Source organism: Entelurus aequoreus, linkage group LG08, assembly GCF_033978785.1.
Source record: "Entelurus aequoreus isolate RoL-2023_Sb linkage group LG08, RoL_Eaeq_v1.1, whole genome shotgun sequence".
Lineage (NCBI taxonomy): Eukaryota > Metazoa > Chordata > Actinopteri > Syngnathiformes > Syngnathidae > Entelurus > Entelurus aequoreus.
The window spans coordinates 17267034-17282027 of NC_084738.1; the positions used below are offsets into that span (position 1 = coordinate 17267034).

A 14994-nucleotide genomic window follows, 5' to 3' on the forward strand; every position below is an offset into this window, starting at 1 on the left:
GAAGACGCAGCAAGGTCATTGTTGTCACATTTGAAGCCGTTGTGTAAAAATGCATCACATTAAAACAAAGTCAAGGATGTGAGGTGTTTAATGAAAAGAAGAGGCAGCACCATCTTCTGGAATCAACGGGTTACAACAACAAAAATTAAAAATGAAGCTTGTGTGGTTATTTACTGTATGGTACATTGCAACTTGTCCAGGGTGTACCCCGCCTTCCGCCAGAGTGCAGCTGGGATAGGCTCCAGACACCCTTGCGACCCCAAGAGGGACAAGCGGTAGAAAAAAGGATGGATGGCTTGATGTGCCCAAATAAAAAATTACTTTCCAATCCCACTCAAGATGTTTGCCTGGAAGTGGAAAGACCAAAGATGATATTACTGGTATGCCACTTTATTAGGTACACCACCACATTTAAATACAAGAACATACCTTCATGAAGGAGGACAATCTCTTTTCTGTCATACCCTCAATTTTCCCGAGATCTTCCAGCTGTAAGAGGACAGTGTAACAGTAAAAATTATGGACATCCTCAGATGTTTGTAAAAAAAACAACCAAAACAAAAAAACGCTCTTGTACACCACCTTGGAGAAGATGCCGTTGATCTCCCTCCAGCCAAAGATGAGCTTGGCCTTCTTGTCACCGATCTGCTGCAGGCCTTTCAGCTCTTTGAGGGAGCCCGTGTTAAGGATCTGCAGGATCTTCAGCCTGGACTGTTCCAGGAAGCAGCTGTCTAGCCGAGACTCCCAGTTCCTCACCATGTTTTCTTTGTCATCCAGGAACTTGAGAGAAGACGTAAGAATGAAAGGCTGCAGGTTATTAAGTTCATTTATTTTGCCGCATATTGTAGCTAGAGTGGTGTAGAACTTAATTGAATTACACTGAGGACTATTTCTAACATGCTGTTAACTCTAATGTATCAATAATAACGGCATCAACTTTTCAACATGTATGTTGGAAAATGGTGATTCTTTACAGATGCAGAAAGGGGGTTTGTTAAAGTCTAAATTTAATTAGAGCTGGTCTGGTTTCTAACCTCCACGTGATCTGAAAGTGCCTTGTCCACCTTCTTGACGCAGACTGACTGCTTCCTACCGATCGCCAGCTGATTGAGAGGTTGGCGCTCAGTCACTGCACAGGAAAGAGCACACTGGGTTAGATAAGGGTCACGAGAATGAATTGGTCAAGCAAAGAACTTATTGGACTGACCCTGCAGGGGTTGCACGACTGCTTGCTTTTTATTGACCTTTGACGTGACGGCTTGTTTTTGCTGCACAGGAGCCGCGTTGCTGCGGAAGCCCGTCTCCTCACTCATGGACTTTTCTTCAGTCAGCCGACTTAACAGCAGGGCCTTCCTCTCAAGCTCCTTCTGCTTCTCTTTCAGCTCCTGGATGAGGAAGTAGAAAGGTTTGATATCAAGTATCGTACCACATTTTATCTTTTAATGAGACAATGTTTCCAGCAGCTCCCCAGTGCCAGCAGCACTCAAGCAGCCCTAGACCACCATGTGTGACTATAGGCAATTATCTTGGTACTCACTTGTTATCGGCTATTGAAGCAATCATGGCTGTGTTTGGAGTCATTTTCAGCAGATCTACGCTGCTATCAAGCGGACTTCTCTCGTATATTAAAAGGGGAACTGAACCTTGTTTTGGAATTTTGCCTATTATTCACAATCGCTATGTAACACAAGAACACATCTCTTTTTATGCATTCTAAAGTGCGAGGTGGCTAACAATGCTGCCAACGGAAGTACTCTATTGCACAAATAAAGCCCTCCAAAAAAACCATGTAAAAACCGCCTAAACTCATTTTACATCTTGTGACCTAAATATTACATATTAGCAATACTTTTATTATAAGCACCAACATTAAGGAACTACTTTAAGTGGTGCTGTGATCACAGAGCGCTAACTAGCTCATGCAGCTATAGTATTGACATACTGAGCTGCTGCTGCATTGCCTCTGAGTTGGTAAAAGTGGATTCTAGATTATAAATCATGCCTGCCACCTGAATAGTGAAAGTTTGTGGCCACATACCGAGAAGTTTCTCAACTTTGACGTTCAACTTAGATCAGGAGACGGCGAGAAAGGCACAAAAAGACACTCGTTTGCGGACACTTTTTTCAAATCTGTGTGAGGATTATAATTAATTCTTCATTTAAACGGGAATAAATGATCATCAGTCAGCATCCCACAGAGAGCAGACGTTGTACAGTAAGTGATAATTTTATTATGTTCATGGTTTGTATTTCTTAATCAGCACTTAGCAATACTGCTGCGTGATGCTTAGTTTCACTGAAGCTGGATATGTTTAGCACACAGCTTCTCATCTGTGGACCCCGACTTAAACAAGTTGAAAAACTTATTCGGGTGTTACCATTTAGTGGTCAATTGTACGGAATATGTACTTCACTGTGCAACCTACTAATAAAAGTCTCAATCAATCAATCAATCTGCATATTCCGGCTAAAAAACATAAGTTTCTGCCTCATACATTTTCCCAAAGTAGTCTTTGATGGCTCTCATGAAGTCTGCCGTGAGTAGTAGTGTTGTTGAAGGGAAAAACGAACGTTGTGATTATTCTGCAATGGATACACCGCCGTTTGCTTAAAATGACCAAAATACGTCAACATTACATGTCATTATGAATGTGTCTGTTTCTACATTACATACTTAGAGCATGTATTTAAAAGGCTGATGGAGGGGTTTTTAGGTGAATACAGAAAAACTCCTTACCTCCATTGTTAGCATTTATTTATGTTTTAGAATGCAATTTTGTCTCAAATAAGGGTGGAGAATGATAGGCAAAATTCCAAAAATTTTCAAGACATAAAATGATTGCTAAAATTGGAGGATTATGTGAGATAGCGTTGCAGCTATCAATTAGTTTAAAATTGAGTAATCTATCAATTTGTCTTATAGGGGAAATATTTGGTATAAACAAGATTTTTTCTGCTTACCATAATCTACATGATTTTTCTAATAAATAGACATTGAAATTGCACTTTTAACACTTGCACATTAACATTTTAAAAATAAAAATAAGTCTCCGCTGTTTGTTGACACTCAGATTTTCTGCCACAAAACACCACTCTCCTGTGTGCTCTATTGCAGAAAAAACATGTCCGTATATCTTAAGTTCTGTGCAATATATTCAGTCTAGATTTGATCAGTTTTTATTATTTACACTTGAACAAATAATAAAAGCAACAGAATATAAATCAAAGCTTGTTTCCTAATGAAATTCATTGATAAATTGTTGCTGCCCAAATAGGACAAGCAGTTTTTTACCTGGATCTCCTTGTGAGATTGGGCCACATTTTTGAGCGTACCGTCTTTGTACTGGAAGCTTATCTGCTTCTCCAGAGCAATCAGCCTGTCCATCACCGATGGCTCTGACAGACTGAGGGAGAGGAGAGCACACAGGTATAAGAGATCAATAGACTGCTGTGTACACCTGCAGGCAGATGGCATGAAAGCAAAACGTCATGGGAAATCACATCAGCTGCAGATGGCTGCTATCCGCAAAGTCTTGGCAGAGCACGACAAAATGTAAATGAATCCTATTTCACAGAATGTGTTCATTAGGAGAATGTGCACTCGGCACTGTTCCACCTGTGAAGATGAGCTGAAGGTGAGGAGGCATCCTGCTCTGTTTTCTTCTCCTCCCTCTGCTTTTTCTTACGGGGGTGGGCGTCAGCGCTCGCCACCTCGTGCACTTCTCGGGCCCGCTTCACTGGAGATGAAGGCAGCAAAGGAGGGGAAAATTAAGAGTTGTTTTCATCACACACAGAAATAAAACACAGCAATTAAAACACTAAATACAACAATAAATGAAACAGTGATGATAAAATATATTTATCCCGATGGCTTATTGGAAGGACAAAGTAGAAAAGGTAGGAAAAGCAGCATGACTGTGTTGTTTTAGGTCTTATTGACAGCCCTTTGAGACACTTGTGATTTAGGGCTATATAAATAAACATTGATTGATTGATTGTCGCTTTCAAAAGGACCACATATTTTATCATGCTTAAGGATTATGTAGCCTGTTTTGTTTGGGCGTCGCGAACCTAAGATTTTTGGGAGTTGAACGTAGGTTACGCGGGAGGCTACGCAGAGGTAGACGTGACGAGACGAAACTACGTAAGCTACGCGAGAGTATACACCAGGCTTAACGGTCACTCGAACATAAACATAAAAGACGTTCATAGCAGCAAAAAACAAAAAGCTGCAACTGTATGGTTAAATATAGCGATACACACTCCTACTATGTATGTGATCAATGACTCACCGGGATGCACAGCCACAGTCTCACATGTGAAGGGCTTGTTTACGATGAGCTTGGACTTGGCCGCAAAGTTGAGCGCGCTGAAGGTATCAAAGTAGAACTTGTACTCAGGGGCAATGTTGGTGATCATGACTGAGTGTGCTGAGCCCCCCAGAGTCCTGAAGCAGGCGTGTCAGTTTACTGTCTCTGTAGGGCACGCGCACGGACATTCCCGAGTTGAGGGAGTCCACCACTTTACTGAGTGTGAAGAGCGACAGGTTGATGGCGCCGCTTTCTTTCAGGCGAATACCCTGGTTGCCGGTGCGACGGTTGTCTTCGGAGCCAGCCAGGTCCACCAGGTAAAGCTTGCCTGTTTGTTGGCGGTGAGGCGGGGCGTGCTGAGTCCGCACCACCTGCATGGACGAAAATGTCATATGCGTTGGACGAGAGACTGCATTAAAAAGGAACATGTGACATTTGTTTGTACCTCTACCAGTAAAGAAAAACAGTTGCTAGTGGGAATGTTGCAAGAGAGGATTTATTTTTAGCACCAGCTACCAAATCCTAGCCTACAGCACAGAGGCCAAGACCCGCTAAGATGCTTTTGTAAACTTCTACCACCGTAAGCCACTCAAATTCAAAGTAGGACCACCCATGAATGAACACACCAAAGCTCTGACAAACCTTTATGAGGAGGATTGCGTGACTCCGGCTGGAGCGCTGGTTCAGTTTGGTCGATGCTGTGGTACGATTGAGACTGGCCTGAACAAATTGGCGGTCAAAATCCCAAAAAGACGAGATTGTTGTGTGAGTGAGGCCCGGTATAAGGATGTTCTTGTCCTTGTCTTCTCTTATCGGCAAATCCTGGGAGCTTGGTGACAATAGATCGAGCACCTGTGTGACAAAAAAACATTACTACCACGTTTAGGTGTTTAAAAACATTATGGTGAAAAATACAAGATACCTTCTCGTTGTAGATTTCTAAGTAAGACATGCCAATGGAGTAGTCCCACCCCTCGTCATCTTGACCATTGACCAGATTGAGAACTTCTTGAACGGCATGAGGAATCATGCCCGGCTCCTCTGAACTCCCCAACATGGTATGAGTCTTGCCTTGAACCCCCAAAAAACAATCACAATGAATAGCTTCCATGAGGCCTGGGCCGATAAATTAACCGAGCAAGAAATAAAAATTAACCTGATAACGTTGCCATCATCGTTAAATTGCATTGTTTTCATCCCTTACTTTCGAATAGGGCACAAGAGGGTTCGCTCTGTGTTTTGCTCTCAAGACCGGAGTTTGTTTATTCAATTGTACAATTTAGTGAATGGAGTGAATTTTCTTGTCAGTCATCCACAATATTTGTCTCAGTGGGCGGAGGTGTAATCACCAATTTACACACAAGCAGGATGCTTAATGCAAGGACAAAGAGCCTTGTTAGTTGTGACTCGCTAGTGAGAATCACTGCAGAGTAACAAAAGGTAGGAGGTTAAAATATGATTGCAAAGTCAAACGTGCCAAACGAGCAAGTATGCCAAATTTGTTGTTTGAACTACAATGGCAAAGTTTGAGTTTAAGAAATACAGTACTTGCATTACTATCATTACATATTAGAGCGGCCGTGTCAGCAACTGGAAAGTTCCAGGTTCGATAAGACCAAGAGAACTCATTTAAGTAAATCGCCTTAGCTTATTGACATGACAGCCTGTGATTTCTGTCTCAATATCATGTGTATAGTCGAGTGCTGCCAAATTTTACTATCTAACGCATGTGATCAAATCACAAAAAAAAAAAATTCAATTATCGCAGATAAATCCACCGATTTATTTTGACCCCAAATGCTACTTTACCTTAACCACAAATGGTTACCTGAAAGGCTGTGTGGGTTCTTATACGGTCATTGATCAGGACAATGCATATGCCAGTGCAAAGATGAGTGAGAAGACTACAACTCTTGTGCTCGGTGGTAAATTGTTGCTTCAAAATACACCCAAATGGGACTTGTTGAGCATATAAATAAGGTAAAGTCAAGTAAAAAAATTGGCAAAATGTTTTGTTTATGATATTCTGACAGTTAAATTACACGTGTCAATTTTTATTTATTTATGCGAGCAAGTAATTTACTGTGATTAATCACATATCAAAAGCGTGATTTATCTGATTAAAGAATATTTGGCAGTACTAGTATGGTCACATTTACACTTACCGTAATTTCCGGACTATAAGCCGCTACTTTTTCCCCTCGTTCTGGTCCCTGCGGCTTATACAAGGGTGCGGCTTATTTACGGCCTGTTCTTCTCCGACACCGACGAAGAGGATTTCGGTGGTTTTAGTACGCAGGAGGATGACGATGACACAATGATTAAAGACTGACTTTTCATATACCGGTAGGCTGGTTATTTTGATAACGTACAGGCGAGCACTTTGTACTACTTTGCACCGTTGTATTATTTGTACTCTGCACGAATGCTGTTCGCCATGTCAAAGATGGGAAAGTTTGATTGAATGATTGAAAGATTTATTGTTAATAAATGGGACGCTTTGCGTTCCCAAACAGTCATCTCTGTCCCGACAATCCCCTCCGTGGTAGCAGGAACCCCTATATACTACGCTAATTACACATCAAAACCCTGCGGCTTATAGTCGGGTGCGGCTTATATATGGAGCAATCTGTATTTTCCCCTAAATTTAGCTGGTGCGGCTTATAGTCAGGTGCGGCTTATAGTCCGGAAATTACGGTATATGTATTGTCACATTCTCAGTCACAATACAGTAAATGTGACCATACACTGCTATACAGTGTGCATGTATGGACTTGAATCAGTATCAATTATCAGCCCCATTTGCATCCTCGTAGTAGCTAATTTTTGGGGAGACATTTTCTATTTCATTGTACAAACTCCAAAAAAATCACCCATCACTGGAAAGCCCAATATGTCCTCTCCACAGATTTTATTCTTGTAATGTTTTGCCTTTGAAATAATACTCTCTTTCCCTTAAATAGGAGAAACATGTATTGCTGCTATGTATTGCTGCTATGTCTCTGGGTCGTTGTCCTGCTGGAAGACCCATGACTTCTGACGGAGACCCAGCTTTCTGACACCGGACCCTACATTTTGCCCCAAAATTATTTGGTAGTCCTCAGATTTCATGACAGTCAAGGCATCCGGTACCAGAAACAGCAAAGCAACCTCAAACTCTACCATGGTTGACTGGGCAAACAAAATAAATAAACATGTGAATACCAAAGCATTTGTAATTTCAACAATTTTCTGGGAGAAGTGGTGCATAATCTCACAGAAATGCAGGGGTGCCAATATTTTTGGCCAGGATTGTATATAAAACCCTAATGGAGGTGTTTGGGTGTATTTAGGGGCTTTATAGGCTAAATTAAACGGCTCCTATAGGCTGCACTGTAAGCAGACTTTTGATCGAATTTATTTAATATTTAGAATCCATTTTAAAAAATCCATCCGTCATCATGTCTTTTATAATGACTGAACGATAGGCAAAATTCCAAAAAAGCGCAGTTCCCTTTTAACCAACTTTCATTAATGATTGACTAACAAAAACAAAAAGGCCATGAAACTTTCCACATCCTAAAATCAATCAATCAATCAATGTTTATTTATATAGCCCTAAATCACAAGTGTCTCAAAAGACAGACAATTTACTTTAAAGACAAAACAAAAACATTTAATCCATCCATTTACTACCGCTTGTCCCTCTCAGGGTCGCTGGAGCCTATCCCAGCTAAATCGGGCGGAAGGCAGGGTAAACACTGAACAAGTCGCCACCTTATTGCAGAGCCAACACAGATAGACAACATTCACACTCACATTCACAGACGAGGGCTAATTTAGTGTTGCCAAATAGCCTATCCCCAGGGGCATGTCTTTGGAGGTGATGATGCTTTTATTTTTTGTTGTATTTTCTTTAGTTTTTCGTTTACACATGTTTTACGTTCCTTTTATTTATTCTTTCCCTATGAGAGTTTTTTTCTTTTGTAACAACAGTTTGAAAATTAAAATTACTTTTTTTTCAATGTACATATTTGAAAAAATGTAAAGAGGCATGTTTACTTGTATGTTCTGATTGTTTGAATTTAAATAGTCTGTTCCAACATCATTTCCAGGGCCCACACAGCCCATCTTTTGAGAACATATTTTCATACGGTTTGGAAGCAATGTGTACTTTAAAAGTAGTGACGGTTGTTTCAAAATGATTATTTCCAGCTCCAACATTATAGTGAGCGTCGCTACCGCTACTTTACAAAGGAAAAAGCGTGGCGGACGGAGAATTGCAAGTAGGCCTCGCCTGCACAAACTGAAACAAAGATTTTAGATGACTGACAAGAGGCTCACTCCATGTAATTCCACTGTCAAATAAAACGTGCTCTGGTTCTAAGAACGATGCACAGAGTGAGACCTCTTGTATCCACTTTGAAAGTCTGAGGCCAAGACCACTTTATTCATTTATTTACAGACGGACATAGTTTTGTATTTCATTATTGTTTCTTTTGTTAATATCAGAGTTCGATCTGCAAAAGGGTCATCCGTAGAAGCACACAGCTTATGGACAGGTACCCACAGTTAAAATATACATCATCATATAATATACAAAATACAATACATTCCAAAATCTACCCACCAAATACCCATTTACAATTTCATTTATAAATAAAAAAGGACTCTTTAAATCCACCAAATCAGTCTCAATATCCTATTATTAAAATATGATTAAAAAGTTGCATCTTGAAGATCTGCGATAATCTCATCATACATACAGAGGTCAAAACCAAAATTATGCGACTAATGTAAATTCCTCAACCAAAAGGGGTATGCTAAATGTAGTAAGCATAACGTTGCAATAAATTTAGCTTAAAATGCTTTTAAAAAATGTTTAAAGAATGTGATTCTTTTATAGAGCTATAAATCTTATTCCAGATCATCGGGCCTCCATAGGCTATAGTAAAGCTTGTACTTTACACTTACTTTTATGTTAAAATACTGAACAGATGTTTATTGGGATAAGGTAAACATCTGTTCAGTATTTTAACATAAAAGTGTTTGATTGTGAGGCATTAAAAGCCACAAAATGCAACAGGTCCATCAGACCCACAAACGCTGGCTAAGTAACAACAATATGAACGTTGCACTGAAAATTTCTCTGCCAGTTTCTGCATCCCACAGGGATTCTTCTTTTGTGTTTCTGCACCTGCGGTTCCCACACAAGGTTGCAACATTGTTTGTCAACACTGTCTGCTCTCATTTCCTCGCACATTTGACCCTCTGATGTCCTGTGTACCTACACTCTGTCCTCCTCCTGTCTAGGTGTGTGTTTGTGGGTTGCGTGTGGTACACAGAACATCAATTTCCACACTTCTATTAGCCCCTCTATTAGGTCCAGTGGACCCGGACATCTTATATGTAATAGAAATGTGTAGGGGGGGTGTATGGTCATTAAATATGTATTCTGATCTATGTTCTTCGCAGAAAATGAGCCAAAGTCAGTGAGTCTCAGTTTGAAAAATTAATTGTATCATTTTTCTTTCAATAAAAAATGAAAACGGGCCCCACAGACCCAAACACCACAAAAGGGTTAATAAAGGTTTACTTCTGGTGTTATATCTATGAGAAGTAGTAGTCACTGGAATGAGCTGGTAGAGTTTAGAATTTAATCCATATACTACATTATACATAATACAAGCACTGTTGAATCTGTTGCACTCCGTAAGCTTCAGAAGATTGTTCCCCCCAAAAAAGAGGATTTGAGGTAGCATTAAAGTCTGCCCACGATATAACACGTATGACTTTCTTCTGAAGAATCTCCAGTTTTTTTTAAGATAACTGGGATACGTGTTACGCCATACGACATAGTAATTTATTGATGACGGAAAAGTTATGAAGTTAATTTTATCATTCATTTAATTGACTATAAGCCCAAGCCTATAATTGTATTCGATTTTTTAATACCTCTGCACATCAAATTTAATGTTTTTTATTGCAATTTTAAAGCCTTGATTTATGCAAAATCCATTTAATGCAGAATCTCTGTGATATCACGTTATCAAATTTGCAGCCAAACATACCAGCTCCTGTTGGCCCATAGGCAAAGACACTAGCATTCTGCCCCCTCAGGATGTGTGGCAGAATGGGCTTCACTGATGAAAGGAACACCTCTTGCTGTGTCGTTTGCTCACCGTGGAACACGTCAAAGCTTAAACAACATTTGAGTTGAGTTTGAGTTTATTTCGAACATGCAAGCATACAACATGATACATCACAATTTAGAGTTTCTCTTTTAACAGCACGTTTTAATACAATACAATTAATGTCAGTTTGAGCATGACTTACTGGTATTTTACGGTTTCAGATGCATTCCTCCAGTTGATAATCTCCAAGTTCTGTGAATCCAGACCTCTCACACAAGGCCTCTCGCCTCGCTCATCTTGTTGGCCCATAAATGGACGCAGACGAACAGCAACTCTCACCTGGGAGGCTTTCTTGCTTCCACTCTCTGATATTGGCACACGCTGAGCCATGGTTTGGCCCCTTTACCAGTCCTGGAAACATATTTTATGTGTGCCATCATTTATTTTTTTAAAAGGCTACTTAAAAACAGTAAAACCTCAGAAAGGAAAAGGTGCTCGAGTGACGACGACCCTTAGCTATCGGTTAACAATCAAGCTAAAACCCCCTTAAAGACTCAAATTCCACATATGAGGCACATATTAGGCATATAATTCAATATATATATCACTTACCACTGTTATTTAGTAAATACCAGCAGGAATACCTCTGTGGATGCTCAAATATAGCCTCCAGCAAACTTGTGTTGACCACTCTTTAACAATGGCGAGGCGAACCTCCTAACTGCTAACGGAAACATTTTTAAAAAAGGGGCCACAAAACCGGAAATGACAACAGCCAATCAGACCTCGCCAAAATCTAATACATGTTGTTATTTAGAAACATTTTCACAGCATGAAATACAGTAGTAAATAAGAATATATGTGTATTTGGGTACTAGTTAAAATAAACAAAACATTTTTTAGAAAATTTAATAAATGTAATTCCCGCCTGATTCTCAGCTCGGCCACACCGGAAATGACACCTAAATAGCTCTCCAAAACTACCCTTGCGAACGGCTGCCGCACTTTCGCCACATTCGATATAATCCACATGATGTTTAGTCGCATATCCGCGCAAGCCGTTTATTCGGTCCAAAATGGCGCTATGTTTACGTCCGTGTGTTGTTGTTTAATACTCCTAAGCTAGCCTCATGGAGAGTTTTAGCCATTTAATTCACATGGGGAGATAACTTTACTCCACATTTCACCGACGAGAACGCTGCCTACAGCCAGGACGCCATACATTCGGTAATAATGACGTATTAAGAAGCTCGCGTTGTGTTTAAGACTTTTCATTCATAATAACACGATGGCTTGATATGAGCTAGTGGAATTATATTAACGAATGTTCGTTTAATGGTGCTGGTCTGCTAATGTGCACCACCTGTTAAGTACTAGATGCATGGCACAGCTATTACTATACCTTAACTTTATTGTCGTCTTGATCCTCAGACTTTTACGTTGCATTGAAGTATGCAGGCTGAGGCAACAGATTCGTCCTTACGACAGGGCATCGAGGCTCTGGGTGTAAAGGACGAAGAAAATAAAAATGAAGCCTGCAAACAGAAAGAAGAAACCGGAGAGAAACAGGATGCTGAGATGCCAGCTATTGCAGAGGAAGACGGGTCAAGCAAGGATGAAAAAGGTAAACATTGATCGAAATAAAGTAAACATATGTTATACTTCAAGTGCATGAGTGAGATTCAACTGCTGTGTGATGATCCATCCATCCCTTTTATTTGTCCTGGGTCTTCCCCAGACGTGCCCTAAACACCTCCCTAGGGAGGCGTTCGGGTTGCATCCTAACCAGATGCCCGAGCCACCTCATCTGGCTCCTCTCGATGTGGAGGAGCAGCGGCTTTACGTTGAGCTCCTCCCGGATGACAGAGCTTCTCACCATACTCTAAGGGAGAGCCCCGCCTCCCGACGGAGGAAAGTCATTTCGGCCGCTTGTACCCGTGATCTTGTCCTTTCGGTCATAATCCAAAGCTCATGACCATAGGTGAGCATGGGAACATAGATCGACCGGTAAATTGAGAGCTTTGCCTTCCGGCTCAGCTCATTTATTCACCACAAAGGATCGATACAGCATCCGCATTACTGAAGACGCCGCACCGATCCGCCTGTCGATCTCACGATCCACTCTTCTATCACTCGTGAACAAGACTCAGAGGTACTTGAACTCCTCCACTTGGGGAAAAATCTCCTCCACCCTTTTCCGGGCGAGAACCATGGACTCGGACTTGGAGGTGCCGATTCCCATATCAGTCGTTTCACACTCGGCTGAAAACCAATCCAGTGAGAGCTGAAGATCCTGGCCAGATGAAGCCATCAGGACCACATCATCTAAAAAAAGCAGAGACCTAATCCTGCAGCCACCAAACCGGATCCCTTCAACGCCCTGACTGCGCCTAGAAATTCTGTCCATAAAAGTTATGAACAGAATCGGTGACAAAGGGCAGTCTTGGCGGAGTCCAACCCTCACTGGAACTGGCTCCGACTTACTGCCAGCAATGCAGACCAAGCTCAGACACTGATCGTACAGGGAGCAGACCGCCACAAGCAGACAGTCCGATACCCCATACTCTCTGAGCACTCCCCATAGGACTTACACGGTCTAATGCCTTCTCCAAGTCCACAAAGCACATGTAGACTGGTTGGGCAAACTCCCATGCACCCTCAAGGACCCTGCCGAGAGTTTAGAGCTGGTCCACGGTTCCACAACCAGGACGAAAACCACACTGCTCCTCCTGAATCCGAGGTTCGACTATCCGGTATAGCCTCCTCTCCAGTACACCTGAATAGGCCTTACCGGAGGAGTGTGATGAGATCAATGCCAAACTATTTTTGTGGGGCTTGTTTTTGTTGTTTGTTTACACAAAATGTCATCTTATTCTCTCATGTCACTGTTTTTCTTTTTATTTCCAGCACAAGAAACAGCTGGGCTTGAGGGTGATGCACACACAATAGCGCTTCAAACAGACGCATCACTTGTGGAAGAAGGAGGGACGCGCAATGCAGACAAGGACGGCGAATGGGAGCTGATTTACAGCGACGAGGAAATGGAGGACCCCAAAAACTGGATGCCCCCTCCCGCCGAGATCAAGAGACTCTATGAGCTACTGGATAAAGGCGAGATGCTGGAGCTCAACTTTGTGCCTCTTCCCAGGAGGCCGCCCACGCCCGAACGCACCCTGTCACCCGAGAGGGAGGATGATGATGATGCAGAGGAGGAAAAGGAGAGGGAGCGGAAGTTAGTAAATCATTTTGGAGCCATTTTTTTTTGTTGCAAGGATTGTGTACCCAATTTGTGGGTTTTTTTATCCACAGGCCACCGACTCCAACAGAGTTTGATTTTAATGAGGAGCAAACGCAAACGACCCCGAAAAATTCCTTCATAAACAGACGCAGAACACCAGGTGTGTATTCCATTCCACTGCACCCCATCAATTTTCAAAGTACTCTGACATAAATAGTTTTTTTCTCTCTTCCAAACAGGTTCATCCGCTCGCTCCTCCGTCAAACGAGAGGCGAGGCTGGACAAGGTGCTATCAGACATGAAGCGCCACCGCAAAATCGAGGAGCATATCCGGCGCACGGGGCGGGATCTCTTCAAAAGCGAGAAGAAGCTGGAGGAGGCGCTGTCGCCCAATAGCCAGAAGGAGCGTGACAAGGAGCGGGAGCGAGACAGCAACCCCAACACCATCTTCTCCCCCAGGCAGAGGAGATATTGAACTGTACTGAGAAGGCTCTTTTTCTAGTCTAAACTTGACTTTTTTGTAAATGTAACAATATTTGTATGTTTTTTATGTCTGTTTTGTATTATGGCAATAAACATAACTCAAGATAATTTGCTTGTTGCAGACAATGTGCATTAAGTGTCACATTGGTTGCGAAAACTATAACTAGACAAAATGCAATCATTTTAGTAATATTTTGGAAAACTGATATTTTGACATTGTAGTGCACAAAGACCATACAATAAATTTGTAACCAGCACACACGTTCATCTTTAGTGGCATTAAGTGTTTGGAGCACCACAATAAACCTCATAAAGAGTTAAGCTGTAACTCATCATGCCATGACAGTATTTGTATATTTTCATAGTATGTTTTCACAAGAAATGACAGGAACATGACAAAATAATGTACCACAAGTTAAATTATACATGCAGGCCAATCTTAATTGGAATAACATATCAGGAGTTCAATTTGGATTATGAGACCAATTAAATGCTCATGAAATAGAACTTTAGAATGCAGGCCAGTAAATATAAAATACATTAAAAAAGTTTGACAAATTTGGGCCTAGGTCCTGGGTTCGATCCGGAGCCCGGGGTCTTTCTGTGTGGAGTTTGCATGTTTTCCCGGTGACTGCGTGGGTTCCCTCCGGGTACTCCGGCTTCCTCCCACCTCCAAAGACATGCACCTGGGGATAGGTTGATTGGCAACACTATATTGGCCCTAGTGTGTGAATGTTATCCATCTGTGTTGGCCCTGTGATGAGTTGGTGAATAGTCCAGGGTGTACCCTGCCTTCCGCCCGAATGCAGCTGAGATAGGTTCCAGCAGCCCCCGCAACACCCAAAGGGGC

At 41.7% G+C, this 14994-nt stretch overlaps 2 protein-coding genes across 2 annotated transcripts; one reads left to right on the forward strand and one right to left on the reverse strand.

Moving 5' to 3' along the window:
- Positions 1-70: 70 nt before the first annotated feature.
- Positions 71-11192, reverse strand: kif22 (kinesin family member 22). The gene is given in 14 exon segments (XM_062055749.1): positions 71-347; positions 430-489; positions 583-780; positions 1035-1129; positions 1208-1385; positions 3293-3404; positions 3617-3737; positions 4293-4444; positions 4446-4681; positions 4953-5162; positions 5233-5381; positions 10361-10488; positions 10626-10834; positions 11036-11192. Coding segments are annotated over 13 exon segments (1857 nt in total). The 5' UTR covers positions 10814-10834; positions 11036-11192; the 3' UTR covers positions 71-317.
- A 183-nt stretch (positions 11193-11375) lies between these two features.
- pagr1 (PAXIP1 associated glutamate-rich protein 1) lies at positions 11376-14363 on the forward strand. Its single transcript, XM_062055750.1, has 5 exons — positions 11376-11650; positions 11855-12047; positions 13331-13655; positions 13733-13821; positions 13901-14363. The coding sequence occupies exons 2-5, from the start codon at positions 11876-11878 to the stop codon at positions 14134-14136; spliced, it is 822 nt and encodes a 273-aa protein (XP_061911734.1). The 5' UTR covers positions 11376-11650; positions 11855-11875; the 3' UTR covers positions 14137-14363.
- Positions 14364-14994: the final 631 nt, after the last annotated feature.